This window comes from Apodemus sylvaticus, chromosome 6 (genome assembly GCF_947179515.1).
Source record: "Apodemus sylvaticus chromosome 6, mApoSyl1.1, whole genome shotgun sequence".
NCBI lineage: Eukaryota > Metazoa > Chordata > Mammalia > Rodentia > Muridae > Apodemus > Apodemus sylvaticus.
This window is the reverse complement of record NC_067477.1, coordinates 31,404,693-31,429,150: the sequence shown is the minus strand read 5'-3', so window position 1 is coordinate 31,429,150 and position 24,458 is coordinate 31,404,693. Positions and strand designations below refer to the sequence as shown.

Genomic DNA, 24,458 nt, shown 5'->3' with positions numbered 1-24,458 from the left:
ACAGTACTTTTGAGTATTTTAAGTCACTTCGAGATTATATGCACACATTGGGAAACTACAAATCTTTGTTTCCAGGGTGCAGATTATTTGAGGTGTGCATCTCTTCAGCTTCATCTATAAAGAGGACCTGTGGTGTTAAGCAGAGACCTTTGGATGTGCTTTTGCGACTTCAGGTGAGGTATGTTATCCAACAGGTCTTAGCCTCTCATCTAAGGTCCCAGCATGAAAGCCCAGTTCTTTCAGTTTTCTCTTCCTGGGGCTTTTGTGCCAGGGAGAATTCAGGGCTTCTCACTTCCATTGTCAGGTGAGATGGGCCCCAGTGGCCAAGGCAGCACGGGAGAACTCAGTGCTGAGCTCGCGAGAATGGAGAAAGCTCCAGCAGGGTGGAAGACTGTTTTAAAAACCAGTGTAGAAGCAGAGGGTGGCCGCCCCAGCCGCCAGCACGGAGGTCTGACTGTCTCTTTGGCTTGCATCGCCACACCCAGTGTCTGACACAGAAGGCCGGGTGTTTGCCTACTCCAGGGCAGTCTCGGGAGTTGAGTAGATTCTTATTATCTCATCAAATTCCACTCATGATAGGCTAATGCAACCAATCCACACTTGTAGCAGAACACAAGAATACACAACGATGCTTTAGCAGTGGTAGTGTAAGAAGGCACAGGCAGTTTCCAAGCCAATATTTTTTTTTCTCCTTTTTCTCTAACTAGCTAATCCACTTTCCTTAACAGATGGGCATGGTTTATTGCAGACAGGAGAAGTGGTTTAAGGGCTTGTGGGATCACAGGCTTTTTGCGGGTCACTGAGGTCACTCCGACATACTCCAAAAATAAAGCTGTTACTGCTGCCTTGTTTTGTCAGTTAGGAAGGCTTGCTAGTAAGTAACTCCCTTCTGAACTCCCCCAGACACAGTAGCACAACCTCTGGCTGTGAGCAGGACAGCTGGGCTGGGGAGTCTGTTTGTTTAAATCAAACACTCTTTACTTCCGTCTGCTGGAACCTCAGCCCTCTGGACCTTCATGTCCTGGCTATTTAATCTCTTTTCCATCATGAGTCCCCAAACCAAACTCTGGGTCTGAGATATTATGACCGACAGTAGCTGGCTGCGGAAGGCTCGGTTCTCACGTATCCTGTGCATATGACTGGATATACACCGGCTCTTTCACAATCATTAAGGGGATGGTCAGAAAGATTCCTCTTCAGAACCCACACGCTCTGGGATCTGGGAATGAATTGCCTCTAGCGCTAATACTAATAATTGCTTCTAGCACTGATACTTCAATGAGTTCTAGAAGTACAAAACTTCAACAGAACTTGTTGATGGTTCAACAAGATGCTTACACAAGGACCTGAATGCGATGTCAGGTGATGGTGCCTGCAGGTAATCCCGGGGCTGGGATGGGTTAGAGCCATGGCTCAGAGGCTGCTCTGGCAGAGAACCTGGGTTCGATTCCCACCGCCCACATGATGAGCCACAAGCCTCTGTAATTTCAGTTCCATGGGATCTGAAACCAGCTTCTGGCTGTTGCAGGCAATGCATGCACACAGTCCACAGACATACACACAGCCCAAAAGCCCACACATAAAATAGTAAAATAATTAAAACAACAAAACACACAAACCACGAGGAGGGGAAGAAAGACAAGTAGATCACTTCCTTACTGGGCAGGCAATTGAGCCGAATTGGCAAACTGAGTTCCAGGCCAGCGGAGAGAATCTTTTTCTCAAACAGGGTGGCCAGCACACTAGGGATGATTCTGATGATCGTCTCCAGTCTCCACACGTACATTTGTACACACATACACACACCACACAGGAACACGAACACACGCATGCACTTCAGAAGCTGCCCTGGATAGCTATTTAGCTGCTCAGGAGATGAGAATGGTAAGGCCGGGAACAGGTTATTACTATACAGAGACTTTTCTAGTCTCCTTTTGTCCCCCCCCTCCCTACCACCAACATAACCCAATGCTACACACAGGCCTATCGGGCTACAGAAGGTGGACGCCACCTCTTAAGCAGTCTCAGGGGTTGCATCCAGAGTTGAGAATCCCTACTTACCTGAGTTCTTGTCTGGCAGCCGGTTTATCCTCCACACAATGGAGTTGAAGGCGTGCTCATACTTGGCTGTTCCCAGAGTTACTCTCATGACGGGCTCAGAGCCAGAGACACCTGCAGAGCCAAAACTTGCCCCCCGGTTCACTTTGGCTTTCAAAGACTTTTCCCCTAGAACGCTTTCCCTGCGGAAGTTTTTCACCCACTCACTGGGCACTGGGTAGCGGACCATTACGTTCTCACAGGGAACCTGAGTGAGAGGGTCGCGGTTAGAAGAGAAGCCGGGAGACATCCTCAGCCAGCTCTGCACCTCCACTTCCGCCCCATTAATGCTCGCCGCTGTCCTGAGTGTGAAGGGCAAGGTCTTCTCGGCAAACACTGTCCTAAACCGCATTAGCTCAAACCGGCAAGCATCCAAAGGGTTGAACAGGATAACCCGGGAACTGGTAAACACGTCCTCGTCCACGCACCCGTGGAATCGGCACTCATGGAGCCTGATCCACTTGGTGGTGGTGGTGGGCATGATGTCCTGCCGGGAGACGATTTCGTTCCCTTTGATAAGGATGTCATTGAGGCCCAAGCGGCACTCAGCGAGCCCAGACAGGAAACTCAGTATGTGGATCCGTGTCAAGACATGGTGCTGTAGGATCTGGTTGTCTCCTTTGCTTACTGTGCCAGAGAATTCATCTCTGACATCCACCGTGATCTCCTCTTCGAGGTAGTTTAAGCCGACCGTGCTCAGGTCCATTGACAGCACTGGTAAATCCATGAGACGGTCCTGGACTGCGTGGATGAAGCTCAGGAAGTCGTCGTAGTTGGTGGTGCCCAGTTTAATTACCTGTTCCCGTTCAGCTGCATGGGCCACAGCAGGTTTGGGCTGGTATTTCTTCTTCTCCTTGTAAGTGACCCGGTCTATCCTCAAGCTGTGGATCCTCCCGTTCTCGTCATAGTTTTGGAGCCGGGGTTCCGACACCTCGTGGCAGATCTCCAGCTTGAATTCCCGGAATGGCTTTTCTAGGCCTTGCTCGTAATACAGCTGCAGGTAACCGCTGTCTGTCAGTTTGATGTAGATCGGTCCCCAGTGCCTGGAGGACATGATGTTTTTCTTCTCCGGGATTCTCAGCATCATTGGCCATCCATCCCTGTGCCGAGAGTGTGCTGAGGCAGACGAGGGAGCATCCAGTTCAACTGAGGCGGCGGGGTCGTCGTCGGGCAGGGCTGTGTTGCCAACAGGATCAGGATCGTCGATTTGGAGTTGCTTGAGCTTTTCAATAGCATCGGGGTGGGGCTGGCTTTTGCCTGAATCGTCAAAGCTGATGGCATCCTGGTAGATGACAATCAGAGAGTCTCTTTGGCTTTTGCAGGTGGTACTGGAAATGGAACTGTTTTGTGAGCGCCGTTCCTGCTCTTCAAAGAAAGCACTGAACGGGTTGATGGGCGAGGGTTGAACGTCCTGCAGAGTCTCATTCAGGAAAGGATTGGTGGCCCTCCAGGGCGGGGCCTCGATTACAGACGGTGGACGGTTTAAGGAGGAAATGTCCAGCTTTTGAACTTTGGATAAGTTCATCAACGTGCTCTTGGGACGGTCCCTCTTAAATGACCCAGTTGAGTTGAAAGGAACATCTGGGATGGCAGTTGCAACAGATGGGGAATTTGGCTTCTTCGGAGAGGGGACTGGCGGTGAAGGGCAGCTGACGTCATTGTCTTCAAAAGTGACCCAGCTGGGGAACCGAGCTGTGGTTCCTGGTGGAGCGGAGGGATGCCCGTTCACGGCTGGGCTGCCTGCCCACCAACCGACGGCCTCCATTTCTACTTCTTCATCTTCCTGGAGGGAAGAGGAATTGTCTGAAAGGAAGAGGAAAAGACATGAGGAGCTTCCCTGGAGGACCTGAGAGTTACGGGAAATTGAAACAGGGGAGGCAAAGGTTTCTAGAATTTTACCTCCAACCCACTGATTTCCCAAAGCACTGCATTACGTGTCTTGAGCGCATAGTTCCTTGTCTGCACACAAGTCTCATGATTTTGCAAGTGGCATACTAGGGGAGCCATAATGGCTTTGTCAAAGCAGATGCACTATTACGTGAAACAGACGGTTTCTGCACGTAGCTCTAAGGTGTGTGTCCTTAATTTAGAAACATTGAAATGGGAAAAAAAACCATTGAAATGACTCTTCTATGTGAAATGATACAAACAGACTCTTTAAAGAATAACTATATTCTTAAAAAAATTCCCTAGATTCTATCAGTCATAATATGATAACTACTTATCCTTAAAATAATTATGGCCTAGACATGATCAATAAGTATGGATGATAAAATGTGAGTGTACTGGCTGGTTTTCTGTGTCAACTTGACACAAGCTGGAGTTAGGAAACTCCACAGAGAAAGGAGGAGCTTTAGGTGAGGAAATACCTCCATGAGACCAGCTGTGGGGCATTTTCTCAATTAGTGATCAAGGGTGGGAGGGGCCAGTCCATTGTGGGTGGTGCCATCCCTGGACTGGTGGCCTTGGGTTCTATAAGAAAGCAAGCTGAGCAAGCCAGGGGAAGCAAGCCAGTAAGTAGCATCCCCCCATGGCCATTGCATCAGCTCCTGAGTCTTGACTTCCTTTGGCGATGAACAGCAGTGTGGAAGTATAAGATGAACAAACCCTTTCCTCCCCAACTTGCTTCTTGGTCATGATGTTTGTGCAGGAATAGAAACTCTGACTAAGACAGTGAGTGCCCTTAATGTGCATGTAATAAACTCATACACACAAACACTTTGGTGATCGTCCACGCATGGTACAAAAAACAGAGTCATGTGAGGGAAATTCTGAGTGCTTGGTGAGGAAACTCCAAGAAAACAAGATAAGAGTCTTATGACCTCAGTTCTTCCAAAATATTGAATTGTTCTTGGGCTGTGTGTGTATTTATGCTCCCCCAGGTGTAGCAGATAGGAGGGAGTTTCTTCAGCTGTTGTTAGTCATTTGCATCTATGGGAAAACATATTTCTGCCATATGCATCTTGTTCTTATGATTATACACTGCTTGTACTCATGAGAACTTTACTCATGTGACCTTTCTTAACCCTCAGAGTATAAATTGTCTGATGCTCTGAGTAAAGTTGGCTAGTACGTGAGACTTATTCTGCTTCAAGTTTAGGCTCCATTTGCCTGGTCCCCACTGCCTTAGTGAAGTAAACTGGTGATGTAAGTTTACTTAAGCACCCAGTGGAATAATAATACCTAGCCATTGCAATGGTTCCAAGTTTGTAGTAATGAGGAAGTGCTCCTGATATAATCTCTATATTTTCTCTAAAATTTCCATGTCTAGTTTTCAGAGGTCATTAAAAAAAAATTCTTCCCTAACAGGGCCTTAGAGGAAGGAAATAAAAGATTTGGGTTTTAATAAGAGAATGATCCAAACTTGTGTAGCATATAAGTCCCTAAGTGTATAAAGAAGTTGTGGGAAGGGAAGCGGGCCACAGGCTTTTTAGCAAATACTTATCTGTTTACTGCCTGGATGAGGGAAGAAGCTTTGATATGGTGTAGCTCTATTTTTCTAGGTGTGTGTGTGTGTGTGTGTGTGTGTGTGTGTGTGATGCCAGTCATTTGGGATTTGGGATCAACTAGAAACAGACACTGAGCTTTATGACTGTCTCACTAATCCTTCATGCATATGACATCCAACCGCACTGAACCAGCAATGCTGCACACAACTGCACACATAATTACATGTGGAAGGGATGGCTGACTTGTTCTCCATTCTTCCAAGAAATCTATTCAAGCTGATAGCAATTTCCTTACTTGAAAGGGTCATTTGAAAGCCAGGCATGGCGGCACATATCTGTGACTCCAGCGAGCCAGGACTACAAGGAAAGGTCCTGTCTTGGGGGGCGAGGGGGTATTTTTTTAAGCTGGGGAAGGTCTCAGTAACAGAGCCTTGTAAGCTCAAATATCTGAGTTCAAATCTCAGAACTCTCACTATAAATACATATAATAAAATAAAAGATGAACAGTACTTAGGGACACACACACACACACCTACCATTTCTCTTTTTGAAAAGGCAAGACAACTATGGTATGCATACACACCTAGCCAGAGCTGTCCCAGAATATAACGAGCAGAAAACACTCCCTGTATATGTACACTGCAGAGCCTCTCCTTCAGATGCACTTTGGTAGACATAGAATTGGTTTATTTACTGGGGGGAGAGGGAGTCAGGGAAGGAACAACCTAAGCTTACCCTATGCATTTATTAATCATGACTGTTTCTAATGAAGGATAAGGGGAACATTGTGGCTTCCTGTAAGAGACAATGGGAACTTCTTTGAAGCAGTTTCCTAACTCACAGGAGTGGCAATGTGGCTGCTCCCTGTGAAGCAGCATCTCCACCTACACAGTCCCCTGCTGGCCATCGCTGTGCCCAGGGACATCCCTTCTGCTTTGAGCCCATCCTTACTCACTGGCTAAAGACAAGCTGAGTCCTGTCCCTTTGGAGGGTGGCTTTCTGCCAAAGCTGTTTATACTCTTGCCAAGAGATTCCCTTCTGTTGGAAACCTTGTCCCCAAAATAGTCCTCTTCATCTCCTGAGACAAAAGTTAAAATGAAAAGAGGGGGCGGGAGAAGAAAGGGCTTTTGTCTCTATTGAAGATTATTTTCTTATAATAAATTCCTCTTCAAAACCAAGTTATTTAAAGTTCTAGATGTTAGGAACTGAAGCATTAGACTTAATGTGCAAGTTATTTTTTTTATTTTTATTTTTTCAAAGATTTATTTTATGTAAGTACACTGTAGCTGTCTTCAGACACACCAGAAGGGGGCATCTGATCTCATTACAGATGGTTGTGAGCCACCATGTAGTTGCTGGGATTTGAATTCAGGACCTCCAGAAGAGCAGTCAGTGCTCTTAACCTCTGAGCCATCTCTCCAGCCCACAATTTATTTTAGTGCTGAGAAATGAACTCAAATTCTCATTCATGCTAGACATACTACCACTGGGCTCCATCTGTAGCCCTCAACACACACACACACACACACACACACACACACACACACACACACACCCTTTTTTTTTTATTAAATGACTCAAGAATTCTTACATGAATTCACCCGAGAGACTAACAAGCCAAGTTTGTCACAATGTACAGAGGGGATGTTTATCATGGCAATGTTTAGATGACTGAAAAACTATAAACAATAAACATTTCAACAACAGAAAAAGATTCTGTAAACTGCTGAACCCTTAAAATGGAAGGCCACGTCACCATGGAAACAATGCTCTATGCGAGGTCAATGCAAGTGTCTCAGTTTTCCTTCCATGGATTTAAGAAAATATCAATTCCTCCCTGATAAGCCAAGAGCATGACAGTCAGTGGCTGCTCTTCCATTACTAACGGAAGAATATTTTTCATTTAAAAAGTAACTATGTGTCTGAAAACATTAGGTAAGGTGTGATGTTTCATAACCCTTGAAGGCGGATGTTTCATGAAATAAAAGCAAGATTAAAAAATAACAAAAACAAAAACCTCAAAACAACAATATGATAATGCTTATATAAAAACTCAAGATGGCTCATCGAGTAATCTGTCTGCTGCACAAGTGTGGGGGTCTGAGTTCAAATTCTGAGGCCCCAAGTTCAGTAGCACGCGCCTGTAATGCCGGTGCTCCTGAGGCGAGATGGGGGTGGCAGTTAGGCTGTAGACCTCACAGAGAAGAGGCAGCTTGGCTACAGCCTGTGTTGAACAAGCCACAGTTAGTCCCCCTCCCCCCCCAGTCTAAAGCTAATATATTCTTGGATATAAATTTAACTATCACCCACAACTCCATTTATTTTATTTTATTTTTTAAAGATTTATTTCTTTATTATATGTAAGTACACTGCAGCTATCTTCAGACACACCAGAAGAGGGCATAGGATCTCATTACAGATGGTTGTGAGCCACCATGTGGTTGCTGGGATTTGAACTCAGGACCTTTGGAGGAGTAGTCAGTGCTCTTAACCGCTAAGCCATCTCTCCAGGCCCCCATTTATTTTTTTTAAGTCAGCATTTGGTTTAATTACTCTCCCACTAGCTACTTCAAAATTGCTTTTGGTATAATATGATTTCAATGACTGCTAAAGCAGGGTCATATTGAAAGACTGATTCCCTATCTGTATGAACTACAGGAGGGTTGCTAAGGTCCAAGAGGTTCCCAATATCTTTACTGACACCAACTAAAGGGAAGCAGTGAATTCTTTCCAGATTAAGATTATACAAGATGAAGTGACCCATTGGGGACCAAGCGGAAATAAGGCCTGTGGAGAGTGCAGGGAACTAACAGTGTCTATATTTGGAACACAGTAGACATCTTGCCACCCCCAGCTGTTAACCTAATTCATTAATGTAATTTCTACCATCATGCAGAAAATCTATTTGCAGATGCCCATTGAATTTACTGGGAGAAACAGGAGCCAGCTCTGCACAGGTTTCCTGTCAGTTTCTCTCTTTGCTTATTAAGACTGGCTGACCAGGCATCGGATTTTGAAGTCTGTCAATGGGTCAGGAATATTCTAGCAAGTTGCTAATGCGTACATATCCTTACATATGGCCAGGGATTGGTCTTTTCTCTTGAGTTCCAAACTTTAGCCTCTGTTTGATCTGTTTTCCATAATGATCCAATACTCAATTTCCATATCTTTTTGTCTTGTCCTCTAACAAGTAAACTTCAATCTGGTCATACTAGTTCCCTGGCTTAATATGCATTTTCTTTTCTAAGTTTCTCCTACTATCTTAGATAAAGTCCATTTTCTAGTTCACAGAGACATGCTATAACATCTTGCTATAGCTGATAGGACCAATTTTAGTTGCCCAGTAGGGGATCACAGACAGGAGTAAAAGATTCTGAATAAGTGGACCATGCTTTGTGGATTGAGAACTTCAGAGAAGACACTGTAAGGGGTAATGTATAGCGTACAGGAGGTAAAGAGCCTCCATCTTGGCGGAATGAAGACAGTTCTTATGCCCAGAAGCTACCAGCACTGGGACCCAGGCAAACCATTTCCTGGAAGAGCACTGATGGATCCCCAGAAGCAGCTGCCTGACTGTGGTGCCCATGAGCGGAGCAGGTGAATCATCAGCATTGAATGCTCTGTCTGCAAACAAGTCTCACTCATGTGCTTACACCCCCTCAGGCCCTCTCCTCTTTACCACGTGAAGGTGAATGTGTGTCAGTAGCAACCCAGGGCATCTGTGAACTCCAAGGAATTTCTAGATACCCGAGGTAAGCTCCAGGAAGTGAGTCAAGTCTAGGGCCAATCGGTATACACTAAAAGAACTGAATCCTGACTTTACATTGTTCAGTGGTATCGATTTCTAATAGTATCTTCTCTCTTGAGTAAGCAGGTAAAATTAAGTTTAGTGAAATCATAAGACAATTATAAATCCTGGGATTGCTCAGCCAGCATTTGTACACACAGGATTTAAGACTATACTATCACCTTCGCAACCTGTGAATTACATACAGCAGTTACATTACAGAAAAAGAACACATGTACAGAGGATTGGAGCAACCACCGGCTTCATCCCCCTGGTTATGTGAGCAAGCAATGAAAACCAAGCTAACCCTCAAGGAGGATGTCACATTGACCAAATGTCAAACCACCAAGAGCTTGGAGATAGCCTGGGAGATAGCCTGGGTTATGAGGTTAGACCTTGTTCTCCAAACCTGAATGAAATGACGATTTCAAGTCTCATCAGAACCTTTGCCCATAACACAGGACTCGCTCATGTACAGGTTTACCCTAAGCCCACTAATGTTCTATCACCAGTATATGCCCCTGAAGAGCTGGTGCTTACCAACCTTTTCATAGCTAGTGCTTCTTATGTGTGTGCATGTGGAAGACGGGGTCAATCTCAGCCATCACCCAAGTGCAATCCCCCCTTGTTTTCTTGAAATAGTCTTTCACTGGCCGGGAGCTCACCAGGTAGGCAAGGCTGACTGGCCAGCCAATCCCAGGATCTGCCTGTCTCCAGGTCCCCAGCACTGGGATTACAAGTGTGTGCCACCATGCTGGCATCCATGCATCCGTCCATCCAACACAAGTGTGGGTAGCCATCGGGTCCTCATGCTTGCCTGGCAAGCATGTCACCATTAACTCCTTACCCCAGCCTTCACATGTAGTTCTTCTATGTATATTTTCATTGGTTAAGCCTTAGTGATGGGAATTTTGATTGATCAAAGTTAATTCTGTTACTTTGCTGGGATGTGGTGGGAAGGACAGTAAGCAGAGCTGGGAGCTCTTACATGGAGTCACATGCGTGTGCATGCATGCCTAGGGATGAGAGAACGGACATCCTGAGGCTTGATAATTTCCACTTACTGACCTTGTTAAGCTATAATATAGTTTTGTAAAGAAATTCCAGAAGTCTTGGTGGAGGCCCAATATCACCGATAAGAAGGTTGGCTGTACGTCCTGTAAGCTGGAAAGACAAGGCTACAGATTGTCTCCTGTGTTACAGAACTCACTTCTCCTCAAGTTGGTTTTCGAACAATATTGGCAACAACAAAATAACCAAACATCTCACGTATGCAACAGGCCATTCTTTTCAAATGGATTTGGATTGCATAATTTGTTTGTCAAACTCTCTTTTACCAAGATCAGAAGAGACAATCTTATAGAAAGTGGCAATAAAAATAATAGGGGCTAGGCTGATGACTCAGTGATTAAAGAGCATTTTCTGCTCCTGCAGAGGACCTGGGTTTATTTCTTAGTACTCACATGGCAGTTCACAACGGTCACAACTCCAGTTTCAGGGACTCTGATGCCTACTTTTGACCTCTTAGAGCATCAGACACGCATGTGATATACAAACATACATGCAGGCAAAACACTCATACATAAAATAATAAATAAACCTTTCAAAAAGGTAAACTTGAGAACATATCAAGACAGTATCTTAGAGAAAGAATAAACAATTTTTAACAATTCAATGGGCCCTGACTTGCTACCACATGCAGTAGATATATACAAGGGTCTCCTGGGTGAAAACAGGTCACAAGGGAAAGGCTATCTAAAGGGGGATTTATACTAATGCCTGACTGAGTTCTTGAGCCCATATTGGGCTCTACTGACAACTTTGAGCCATCCTGGGAATGTTCCTCAGTCCTCCATAAACTCCAGCATCAACCAATAATGTGGCTACTTTCAAGAGTTTTACTAAGGACAATGAATTTAAGAATGGCTGGCCTGGCCTGGCATGGTAGTGCATGCCTTTAATTCCAGCACTCAGAAGGGCAGAGGCAGGTGGCTATCTATGAGTTCAAGGCCAGCCTGGTCTACCTAGTGAATTCCAAGACAGTCAGGGCCATGGAGAGAGAGACCCTGTCTCAAAAAACAAAAACAAATGAAAAAAAAAAATGTCTGGCCCATGGGGCTGGGGAAATGGTACAGTAGGTAAAATACCAAGGCAAACATGAGGCTGAGTTTGAATTTCTAGCATCCACATAAAATGTGTGGTACTCTCTAAGTCATGGAGAACTGGCCCTGCCCCTTGCCTGAGCAGCACAGTAGAGCTGGCCCTGGTGGCGTGGGGGCATGTAAGCCAGCCTGAGGATGTGAGAGCCGGAGAGCTGGCCCTGCCCCTTGATGGCTGTGGCATTGGGTGAGCTAACAGGCAGTGCTGGAGAGCAGTCCTTGAAGGAGTGGGTTGAGAGAGCTGGGGGACTGACTGACTCGGCTACTACACAGGCCCAGATCCAGGTTTTGAGTTGGCCCATCCCAACATCTACCCCATCTGTGAACTGCTGCAGCATGTGAAGAGGCCAATTCTGCGGATCCAAAGCTGCAGGATCTCCATGACACAGGGCAGCAGGAGATCTGAGAGGAGACCTGGTGAGGATCCAGTATTGATGGTGTAGCAGGAGCCAGAGAGGCCTCAAACCAGACCTGTGACTCATTGCAATGCAGATCTGCAAGTAAAGTCGTGTGTGGACAAAAGAGTATACTGTGTGACACACTGTGATAGACACAGCTTCCAGGATAAGGATTTTTTTGGTTTTGTTTTATCCTATCTATTTTATTTTCTTTTGTGGTGGTGGTGGGAGTTACAAGGGTGGAGGGTGGATACCAAGGGGGCAGGGAGATGAGTGGGGCTGGGATGAATGATGTAACATTCACAAAGAACCAATAAAAAGTAAAAAAAAAAAAAAAAAAAAACAAAAGCAGGGCTCAGCAGTAGATGCTTAAAATTTCAGTATTGGAGACGCAGAGACAGGAGATCCCTGGCTCTCAGGGGCCAGTCAGTCTAGTCAAATCACTTAACTTCAAGGTTGACGTGTGGCCTTATCTAAAAAATGTTAGGCAGATGGGAGCTGGACAGGTGGCTCAGTGGTAAGGAGTGCTTATTATTCTTATTGAGGTTCCCAGCATCCGTATAAGGCCAGTTTTGGAGGAGGGAGTGAGGAGAAGAAGGAGGGAGGCAGAGACACAGAGAGTATCTCTAGCCTGTAGCTTGTAGATGTTATTGTAATAGGAAATGTATGTGTCTAATTACTTCAGTATTCTTGTGTAGGGGTGCAGTCGGTGGGGGACGCCTCACAATTCTTGAAGAAGAAGTGGAGGAAATAGGGAAGAAAGCTCCTTTTAAATTATATTATTATTAATCAAACAGGAGGAGGAGAATGGAAGAGAAAGATTCCATAGGCCCAAATCGTTCTATAAGTATTAAGAATAAAACCTCAAAAATGGTTCTGTAGAGCACAAGTGTCTGTACTTAGATAACCAGATACCCAAGAAGCCACTGTCAACAAAGGACCAGAACTTATGGCATTATGTAACGTTAAAGTCACAAACACACTTTGGACAAGACAAAGCACCTAGCTGTCCATTGCCCCCGAGGTCCTAGGAGGCTGCAATGGGTAAGGGTAAACGGTCCAGACGTGAAGTCCCTAAACCGGTGAAGTACGAGGGTCAAGGGGCACTGCACGACTCACTGCAGTGTGGTGGGGAAAGGCTTTCACTTTTGTTTCTTTTTTGTTTGTTTGCTTTTTCTTGTTTTTCTTTTACTTTTGTTTCTTGTTTTGCTTTTTCTGTTGCCAGGGTCCTGTGCCATGGTCACAGCATGGCGTTTTCTTATACCTCTTGGCTACATACCTGCTGTCTAATGAATTTACTGAATCTCTAGCAGTGGCGAGAAAGCATGCCCATGGGATTATAACCCACACTGGGGCATCACTAGCTTTATAGAAAGTATCCTTTGAGTCAGATTTTTAAATCTGATGTTCAACAATAACAGGTTGTTATTGTTGCTTTCTCAGTAAAGTCCTACAGTTCCTGCAAGGTGCAGAGACAGGCCGCATTAAGGCCAAGAGCAATATGAATGTGTGTGTTGGGGGAGGGGGATAGCTTTGCTTGCTCTGCACCCCTTTCCTACTCCTTTGGTTATAACTTCATTACTGTCCAGTGGCGTGGGTGTGGGAGAGCTGGTCCCTAGGGGCACGAAAGCAGGAGAGCTGACCCTACATCCTGCTAATGGGGGCACTGGGTGGGTGGTCTAGCTAGAGCAGAGCTCGCCCTGCTAAGGGAGAGCCAGGGGCTGACTTTCCTAGTGGGCTCAGCTGTCACTCTGGCTCAGATCTGGGGCTCTGAACTGGCCCACCCCAAAATCTGTATCATCTGAGAACAGTTGGAACCTGTGAAAGAGGCTGGTGCTGCTGTTTCAAAGCCACAGGCTCTCCATGACACAGAGCAATAACAGGATAAGCGGGAGGAGTCCCCGTGAGGATCCGATATTGATGACGTCACAGAAGCCAAAGATCTCGAACCAGACCAATGACTCATTGCAATAAGCATTTGCACGTGAAGATGTGTGGACAGAGAGACAGACGCACTGTGACCCACCACAGCTTCCATGATGAGATGCTTTCTATGCTTGTTTGTGCTTGTTGTTGTGGTGTTATTTTGGGGTGGGGGGTTGCAAGAGTGAAGGGAGGATATGAGGGTGTAACGAGATGAGCAGGATGGGGTGTGTGTGATGTGAATTCACAAAGAATCAATAAAAAGTTAGAACCAGAACAACAACAACATAACTAACAAGCTGTTCAGCCATACTTGGGACACCGTAGCTGAGCTTTGGCTACTTTGTGGGTTCTTTTTCTTTCCATCCTTCTCCACCTTTCCCCGTCCCCTCAACCCTGTAACACTAGACAGCAAAGAAAAAAGAACAGAAAGGAAAGGGGGCAAATGATCAGCATACCACTTCCTGCTGATCAGGGCCACTGAGTTCCTTGGGGCAAGTTTGATCTTCCTTGTTAGGATATCTAATTTCTTCTTTTTCTTCACACATGAGACCAGCAGCAACCAAACAACAGCCCAACAGCCTCTTGGGGCCTAGCATCAATATAGCCTCTGAAAAGTCCCCGGAGTTCCAAATGTCCCACAATCACATAAACTTTATGCCACTGGCAAAATCACCCTCCTTGGTGAGGCAAATCACAGTCAGCTGCTGTGGACGATCTGAAGCAGTCCTACATCTCACACTCGGGATTAAAATGAAAGCACATTCCTATTTCTGTGTTTTTGTTTTTAAAGAAGCCAAAGTTCTCACTACAGATGCCAAAAAGGGCCAGGATTTCTTTCCATCTCTATCCATGCTCTGGGTCCATCTGACTGTGAGTATGGTCCTGTGATATACTCTTATTAAGAATTGAAATTATGTACTACAAGTAGAAATTTGATAAATACTTGTACATTTGGGTTTATTTATATTTGGGGGTATATTTAATGTTTTTCCAGCATTTGAGACCCTTGAGCCCTATTGTGTGAGTGATCTTTTAGGGGACAGAAGAGAAGGGACAGCCAGTCAACTGACTCTGACAGGCTCCGTGAGCAATTCCCCAAGGGGACCAGCTGACCCTCTCCCACAACGAGCGCTCAAGTCCTCTCTAGAATGCTGACTGACAGCAGCGTGAGGCAAATAATGGACAGCTTCAATTTCCCAGATTTGGGAGTATTCTGTGACATAAGTTGACATTTCCTAAAGCCAGAGTGTCCAGCTTTTCTGTTTATTGTACACATTACTATGTCCTTAGAACAAATTATTTTTTGCTTAGTTGAGTTGGCTTCTGCTCCTTCCCACGCAGGCTCCTTAGCAGCGGTCACTCAGACGGATGAGGAGGTGCTTGCAGGGTCCATGGGTAGCAGGCATTCCTGTTAGAAGCCTCAGACTCGTCAGGCTACAGGGCAAAAGCACGTCAAGCTTCAGCACTCTTCTTAACTGATGCTCCCTCACGCTTTCCACAAGGCCAGAGAACAACAGGTCTATTATTATTTAAGCAAGACAAAAGACACATCTGAAACTCTACGTTTGAAAGGAATGAGTTTTGTGATTGTACCAGAGATTCTTCTGGGAAAAGAAGTCAACACCTTCAGCCTGGGTGAACCTAAGCTGAAGTGTGTGTGTGTGTGTGTGTGTGTTATGAAAAATACCATTATGTAAGTATCTGGTATTATCCTGTTTTTTTTTTTTTTTTTTTTTTTTTTTGACTCTGTGAACTACTTTTGGGGGAAGATCTGAAGATCTTGGTGAGAGATCTTTTAGATTAGAGATTTAGCATGGTAGGGCTTTAGTAAATCCACAGAATGGAAGGACTTGTGTTTAGTCTCAGCTCTGCTAAGAGCCCTTGTGCCAGTATGCCCTCCATAGCATGGAATAGTTATCATCTCTGGTCTGGTTCATGCGGTAGTTTGGAAATATGAAATAACATGCATGGACTTGCTTTTCTTCATTTACAGTAATCAAGCACTGCTTAACAATACTCCTAGTTGCTATTTGGATGTCAAAGTAATTTCAGGTTATAAAGGCGGTTCCTCTTATTTTGCTCAAATGAGTCAGACCCAGGTGGGCAGTTATCACATCTTAACAGAAAAGCAGAAAATTTAGAAAGCAGGTTTATCTGGGGGGAAGATGTAGTAATTCAAAAGTATTCTTGAAATAAGGATTTATTTAAAAAGAATGTTAAATTTGTCTACAGCTCTGCATCTGTGTTACATGATTAATCAAAGGCACTATGGCCTTTTTGAGTTTCTCAGAGGTCATGAACATTTGGAGAAGAAAGTCAAGTCAGAGGAGAGCAGGGAATATAAGCGCACATCCATGGCTTTTATACACCAACAGGGTGTTAATGTACCTGTGCCTGGTTTGGATGTACACACTCCACTGACATGCAATGTTTGAATCTAAGACCCAGTGTGACAGTTTTATGAGGTCAGCTTTTAAGACCTGGGTCAGTCACATGAGCTTGGCTATCAAGTACAGAAAGGTTTTGGGAAGCCACTAGGCACTTTGCTCTCTGCTTGTGAACCCCAAAGAGGTCAGGGTGCTATGCTGGAGGTAGAGACTGGTATCCCCACCAGATGCCAAACCTGCAGGCAGCTGCATTTTAGACTTCTTGGCTCCAGAACTGTGAGAAAGGAATTTAAACTATTAATCATCATCAACATCTTTCTTCTTTCTTTCTTTTCTTTCTTTTCTTTCTTTCTTTCTTTCTTTCTTTCTTTCTTTCTTTCTTTCTTACTTTCTTTCTTTCTTCTCCTCCTCCTCCTCCTCCTCTTCCTCCTCCTCCTCCCTCTTCCTCCCTCCTCCTCCTCCCCCTCTTCTTCTTCCTCTTCCTTCCTCCTTCTCCTCCTCTTTCTGGAGTTGCTCCCACCTTCCTGTACTGAGCCCAATAAGGTGTTTCCAGGACCCTGCTCCTCCTACCCATTGTCCCTTCCTGACTGAAGCTTCCATCACAGTCTTTCGGTGGTGAACAGCAGTGTGGAAGTGTAAGCTTTCCTCCCCAACTTGCTTCTTGGTCATGATGTTTGTGCAGGAACAGAAATCCTGACCAAGACAAGCAGTCAATGTTCTTAGCCACTGAGCTGTCTTCCAGTACCTCCTGCCCCCGTGATTTAAACCTAGTGCTGAGAGAACAGGTGTGCATCTAGACAGGAAGTTGGATGATTTTTCAGCTTATGTTTCTAACCTTAGTAATCAATACAAGATGATAAACCAGGACATGGTGGTGCATGGTGCACACCTTTAATACTAGAACTGTGGAGGCAGAGGCAAGTGGATCTCTGAGTTTGAGTCTAGCCTAGCCTACAGAGTGAGTCCCAGAACAGCCAGGGCTACACAAAGAAACCCTGTCTTGAAAAACAAACAAACAAAAAGATGTTCATTGCAATATATGTTAAATATTGAGAACATCTCAATATATGCAGAAAACGATACATCTATCTGTCATTAAAAAGGGAAAAAGTAGTAATCTTGTTTGGACAGGACTGTGACTTTGGCCCCGTGGAGGGGACACTAGAGCCATGGGCAAAACCCACTGGAAGTGATAGCAAGGAAGAGACACTTCCCTTTGGGGAAGAGGAAATGAGCAATAAAGGATTTATGCTCTCTAGAGAAGAAGGAGTTCCTAGTTTACAAAAGCAAGCAAGCAAGCAGCTGTAAATAAGAGCTTAACGCCTGTTTCCATTCCTCTTACCACCCAGAGTCCAGTGAGAGAGATCACAAGAGTTCTACGGCATCAGTTGGCTAAAACCCCATAATCTGGAAGAAAGATTTAGAAAATCATCACTGGGAAAGTGACTGAAAACTCCAAACCTGCTTGTTAAGAGATTGGTAGCCCTGAAGGCAGAGTTAAGTCCTGATCTACACTGTGGTCACAGTACACACTGGCATAGGAGAAGTTAGAGAAAAGCTCACTCACTTCACTGTATTCAGAGTATTATCCTGGAAACCAACAGTGACTTGCCAGCGTTTGGATTCCCTGCTCAACTGAAGAGGGCTGGAGCCCTAACCTATGGCATAACCCTGTGGCCTGAGCAGAGGCTGTCTGAATCTGAGTGGTTTATGAGAGAGTTAGAGAGTAGAACAGGACAGGAGAGAGCAGCAGATGCCCTCTTAAGTATCCACTCAGAAGCGTTTGCCTACCAGCTCAACAGCAAGACTCACCCTAACCAGTATGGGCTGCACGTGCAGTGCGGAGAACTGAAGCTAGCAATAGGTGTTAAGTCATTCAGAGGGAGCCAGCCTAGTGAGGTAAGACCAAAATAGCACAGCTTTCTCGATACAGGAGGGCTCTTACTGCACCTAAGATTTCAATATAGATAGCAGCAGCACCCGCATGGTGCACCTATGATGGTATAGCAGGCTACTACTGATGAATAATACTTCAGTGTTCCTAAAATATGAGCTCAGAATCTATAAGCGAGGTCTTTACTGATCTCCTAGTCAAACAAGAACCAGGCATATGCCCACGATGCTAATGCCCACAGTGCCAACTTCTGCCAACCACATAGCTTAATGCCCACAGTGCCAACCTCTGCCAACCACATAGCTTAATGCCCACAGTGCCAACCTCTGCCAACCACATAGCTTAATGTCCACGGTGCCAGCCTTTGCCAGCCACACAGCTCTGCATATGTGTAGCCGACAAACTGATGGCAGATGGGCGTTTCCGTGATTGAATCAGCAGAGCAAATACCTCACGAAACTCTGTGAGGTACAAGAGACATCAAAGAGAATGGGGCCTTACTGTTTTGTGCTGTGAACAGGCCATGTGTGAGGAAAGCTGGTGCCACTTAACCAAAGGGCCCCCCACTTATAAAATGATGCCTTGTAGGATGCAGTAACAGCTGGAGATAATGTGGACCAGTGCTTGGGTAGTGCCCGGTATAGAAGGGACATCTAATAAATACCGCTCTCTGCAATTATAATTAAAATCATGCACTGCCAGCAGGGGCTCGAGTGAGTGAGAACAAGAAGATATAGATTAGGAGCTGATGGCTTCTGTTGGAGGCATACTGAGTCAAGTGGCTTTTAGCCTGCTTAAATGGAATGCTATTCTGGGAGGAGACAGAAATGAGATGCGAGTGAGAGGTGATAAGCACCAAGCAGAGGCTCTGGAGAGAAAAAGGGGAAAAGGAAAACAGCAGCTTGCAGAAGAAAGACGCGCACTACATTTTCGGACTATAAACAATTTGAAGGTAAAGGCTCTAGCATTTCATTTTTATCTTTTTTTCATTTTTATGCTGTTTTTATTCATTATTATTAGAATCTACAATATTGCCTGGCACCCAGCAAATATACACTGGGTCAGGCTCTGGGCTCACCTGCAGGTGCGTCTGCGAGTAAACACAGGAAAAGGAAGCCATTGGCGTGCTGGGGTGGGGACAGGCCTCACACCATGGGACAGATAAGCACAAGTGTCCTTTGCCCCAGTGCTCGAGTTACTGCGCCACCAAAGCCAACACACTGTGACAGGTCCATTCACAATGATGAGGTCATGCCACAGGGAAGCCCCAGGAGAGGCTTCAAATATCAACATGGGAAAAATCTGTCCCAGTTTGTCACTATCCCCAATTCACTGATGAGGTAACATGAACCACTACAGAGCTCTGACTTCACTCATTTTCAAGACCACGAGGGGAGGGTTCGTGGTTTGCAGGTGAAGAAGAAAAAAAAAAGCTTAGGCAACTTGTCTTTGCACAAAAAGTTTCTAATCGGTTTCTAAACCATCCTCTTCACTGACTTGAAGTAGAACATTCAGAGAAAGGTGCTCAGAGATACTCAGGTCTGTACACACATTCATGTCCCCAGCACCTCCGTGAGAAACAGGAGCCCTTGCGCTTCCCTTCAGATGGTGCCCTGACAGGTGAACACTAACCTACTAACCTACTAACCTACTTCTATAAGCATCCCATCAGTTTCATTCAGAGCAGTTTAACCTGCAGGAACCACTCCTTGCAGTGAATCTGTATTTTTCTGTTTTTTAAAAAAGATTCATTTAGTGTCTGTCTGTCTGTCTGTCTCTCTTTCTCTCTGTCTCTCACTGTGTGTGTGTGTGTGTGGTGTGCCTTTGAGAGTTTCTGTGCACTGTGAGTACAGGTGCCTTTGGAAGCTAGAGGGCATTTTCATTTCCTGGAGTTGGAGGTGGTTCTGAGGCTCCAATCTTGGGTGCTGGGAACCACACACTCAAGTCCTCTTCAAGAGCAGCAAATGGTCTTAGTTGCTAAACAAATCAACTCCAAATTCTTTATCTCCTCTAACACGCGCTGCTGCCTGACATTCCCACTTCAACTGTGCTGAGCCTATGCAGTTTGTTTTAGAGCAGAGTTACTTGGTTTTCACTGATAACTAATAAGGGTTGCATAGCACCTTGGTGCATCTTCTATTGGTTATCTGGCTATCCTCTTTTATGAAGTACCTCCTAAAAAATAATATTTATTATTATAGTGAAAGTGTCTGATTGTGGGCCAGGCACCCCACAGCATGTATGTGGAGGACAAAGGACAATTTTGCAGAGCTGGGTCTCTCTGTCCACTTTTTCGTGGGATCTGGGTATTGAACTCAGGTTACTGGGCTTACATGACAAGCACCTTTTCCTAGTGAGCCATCTTGCCAGTCCATGACATCATCTTTATAAGGCCTTTGTTTGCGGTTTGCTATGTTCCTGCTGATTCTCAAAGTTTATTTTTGTCCTGCGCGTGAGTGGTTTGTCAGAGTTGCCTATCGGCAACATTTCTTCCTGTACGGTGGCTTGCTTTTTAATTTCTGTAATAGGATGGTTTTTAATTAACAGACACTTTGAATTCAAAAGTGATGTAATTTTTGCTGGTCAGTGCTTTCTGGGACTTATTTAAGATCATTTGGAAGAGATTTGATTAGAGAGCCTGACTTGTGGGCATTGTCTACTACAAAGCTCTTTTCCTGGGAATTGCCTCATGAAAATTTTTTCTTCCTGAAAATAAAAATGCGTGCTGTCCATTCATGGAGAGGGTGGAGTTCAGAAGGAGCCACCTTCCAGGCCCTGCCAGGGGGACAGAGCTGCGTGGGCTCTGGCCCCTCTCCGGGCCTGACTGTTCCACAACCCCCCCTTAAAATTTCCCATTAGCCAATATTTGTGGTGCTCATCACCAAAGTGGCCTACTGGTTCCTTATCTCACATTTCCTTCCCTGGATGGTCCCCTCGCTTACCCCTGACTATATTGGCCATATTCCTAATTGCTGGGATCTGACAGGTGGCATTTAAGGGAAGAAGAGTTTATTCTGGCTTACAGTTTATGAAGGGATATAGAACAGTGGTCCTGAACCTTCCTAATGATGTTGACTCTTTAATACAGCTCCTCATGTTGTAACGCCTCCAACCGGTACATTATTTTCATTGCTACTTCATAACTGCAATTTCGCTACTGTTACGAGTCATGCATCTGATATGCAGGATATCTGATATTTGACCTCTGTGAAAGAGTCATTCCAGCCCCAAAGGGGTCGTGACCCATAGTTAGAGAACCAGTGATACAATCATGGTGGCTGATTGTCTGTGGTAGTCAGGTGTCATTGCTGTGGTAGTCAGGAAGTAGGACAGGGTTATAAAACCTGAAAGCTTGTACCTCACCATCAGTGACCCATCTCCTCCAGCATGACACCCCCCCCACACACACACACTTAATAGTTCCACAACCTTCTCAAACAGGTGATGACAGGCTCCAATACACAAACCTATAGGGGACATTCTACACTCAAATCACAATGGTACCCAGCACAGCCTGAATATTGACATTATGTGAACAGAAAGTTCACCTTCAAGGAATTCAGTGCTCATCCGTCCATGGTTACAGCAGGATGAGTTTTAAAAACAAGCTTCTGATATGTCCAGTAGAAATAATATGTTCCTCCACTAGCCTTTAGGGCAAAGAAGAAAGAGGAAATGTAGCCAACACTGTGTGTCTCCAATACAGTACAAGCACAACAGAACACTAAGCCTTTAATGAGTACCAGCAGAGACAGCCCTGACGCTGTGCCCAAGGATCCTACTAAGTGTCTTTTCAGCTGGTGGTTATCGTGACAAGCACTCATTTATTGGAATGGAAGGACAAACAGTAATTAGGCAGTTTAAAGGAGCTCTAAATATCAGCTAGCGGGCACGGAGAGGCTCACAGCTAGGACACACGGCTGTAACTGGGAGGATGCTGGGGACTCATCCCAGGAAGTATTCTCTCAGTCCTCTGGGGCCAACACTAAGCAGCGAGACCGACAAAATAGCACAAGTTATGCCTCTGAAGGCGCCCAGGCTGGCGAACCATGGAAACACTGGCAGAGGTGAGTAGAATGGGAGGCGTGTCTTGACTCCATCTCTCTGGAAGTGCTTTCAGAGCACCAGCGTTGTCTTCAGCCCACCCAAGTGGTGGCAAAGCTTCGTCTCCTGGCATTGAGTGTGATTTTTTTTTTCAAAAGTCGAAATGAAAGCTATGAGCAAATGTCTGTTTTTAAGGGGGCATCACGGTGCAGTACAGAAGTCTGGATCCGACCGTCTTTTGGCTGGCGTCTGAAGCTTGGCTTACATTTCCTAATGTGTCATGAAGGATTAATACAGCGTGCCATGGTGAGGTTGATAAATAGGATAACATATCTAGAGCCATTATGTCTTCGATTTTATTATTGTAAGGAAGAAGAACGGCTTTTGTCTACTGAATATAAATTGGTTCAGAAAAGAGTTCCGAAACAGAACTTTATCCATTTTAGCCATTATTAAGATCATTAGTGACCATCAGGACTGATATCTTCTCTGGGTTTGTACAATCCAGATCAGATCAGAAATTACTTTTAGGACTGTGAGCTGATAAAGCACAACCACAGCACCCATGTGCCAACACAGGGCGTTTAGTCGCAGGTTGGAACCTCTTGGTGTCTAACAGCCTCTGAGCCTAGCATCTCCTGGCCTGAAGGGGCAGTCAGAACAGATGGGCAGTTTTTTCAGACCAGGAAAAATACAAGAGTGGATGGAAGAGGCATTCTCCAGGAACAGATGTGCCCTGAAAAATGCTGTTCTATGTGGACATGCAGAGGGCTTATTGGGAGCGTAGGGATGGGTGCCTTTCTCTCCCAGGTAAGCTTTAGTGGGCCATGTCTTCAAAACTCCAGACAGCTAGCTGCTACACAGTACTGGCCAGGTAGAGCAGGCTGACCCAATAGGAGAGCCAGCTGTATAGGTGCCGAAGACAGAAAGAGACTAAGTGCTGACTGTACAAGCGTGCATTTGTCCTGCCTTCTGGCCCTGGAAATAGACTGTCAAATGCCCCCTAGACTAAGTAACTGAGTCTCAGTGTCTTTATTGGTAAAACAAGAGAACTCATATTTACTTCCCAGTACTAGGAAAGTCATAGTCATCACACTGTCTGGTGCATGCTCCGGCTTGATCGAGATGTTGTTACAGTACTTATTGGTTTTAAACAAAGAAGGAAATACCAAATATTTGATCTAAGTTACAGATCTGTGGATACCATGTCTGTCATTGCCACAGATGGTGAAAGACAAACTGTGACAGTCGGCAGGTAGGATGATGGGCAAGCGCTGTCTTTGTAGTGACTGCAGGATAGCACTACAAAGACAGCGCTTGCCCATCATCCACAGATCTTCATGATGACTCAGTTCTAATCCATGAGCAGCCAAGACTCTGTGGAGGTGCTGATAGCCAGGCCAGCATGAGCAGCCTCTACCAGCGCATTGTGGCCAGCATATATAGAAGAGGTGACAGCATCAGCAACAGTAGGGAAGTTTAAGTGACCCAGAACCAAGGCGTCTCATTGGCCTCTGGGACTTATGGCTAAGTTAATTATGCTAATTATGTTAATTACTCTAATGTATGCCAGGCACTCACTCTGGTCATGGGCTCTAGATCCAGCATTGTATTAACAATCCATTAGTGCTCCCTGTTTAGGGTTAGAGGTCTACGGATGGGGAGGATTCCTGACCATCCGTAATGTGCTGTCAGCTCTTTCTCTGCAGAGATAACAGGAAGGCCCCTGCTTCCGTTCCCAGGTCCTCTTTCCAGGTCCTGTGACTCACACCCCTTTTCACAAGCCCGAGAGTCGTCCGAGGTCGGATGCCTGTGAAAGGTCGATCCTGGAGCTGTTCTTTGACCTTCTAAAAACCATTTCCTCAAGTGGTTCTTTGACTGTCTATCTGCCTCTAGCATGAAGTCCTCTGGCAACTCTTGTCTGTCTTCCTTCCTCATATGTGCCAGCATTTGTTCAATGTGTCAGGTTCCGGCTAGGTTCTGAGCTAAAGAGCAAGCCCGTGAGAAGGGAAGAAAGTTAGCCCAGAACCTAGGTTCATAACCTGGAAGATGGAAAAGAATTCTTATTTCTTTTAACATGTTGCATTATAAACTACAAAAGCTGTGTAGCATAATGCAAGAGGAATGTAACAGGAGAATAAGGGGCTCCCGTTTGCCACACTACATCCCTGCCTCGCCACCTCTGCCCTGATCTGCTCTCCTCTTCCCCCTTGTGATGTTCCAATACAACCCCGATACCAGAATATGTCAACTATGAAATGTTTCCAATTGGAAATGGCCAAAAGAGAAAAGGGTGTCTCTTGGAAATATGTTAAAA

At 45.3% G+C, this 24,458-nt stretch overlaps 1 protein-coding gene across 2 annotated transcripts in view; it reads right to left on the bottom strand.

Annotated features, from left to right (window-relative positions):
- The window catches only part of Ston2 (stonin 2), a 144,450-nt gene that overhangs the window by 11,871 nt on the left and 108,121 nt on the right, over window positions 1–24,458 (bottom strand). For both annotated transcript variants that reach the window (XM_052185297.1, XM_052185298.1), the window contains exon 5: window positions 2,062–3,900. In XM_052185297.1, the coding sequence (XP_052041257.1) occupies window positions 2,062–3,900 (1,839 nt within the window). The remainder of the gene's footprint in view (window positions 1–2,061; window positions 3,901–24,458) is intronic.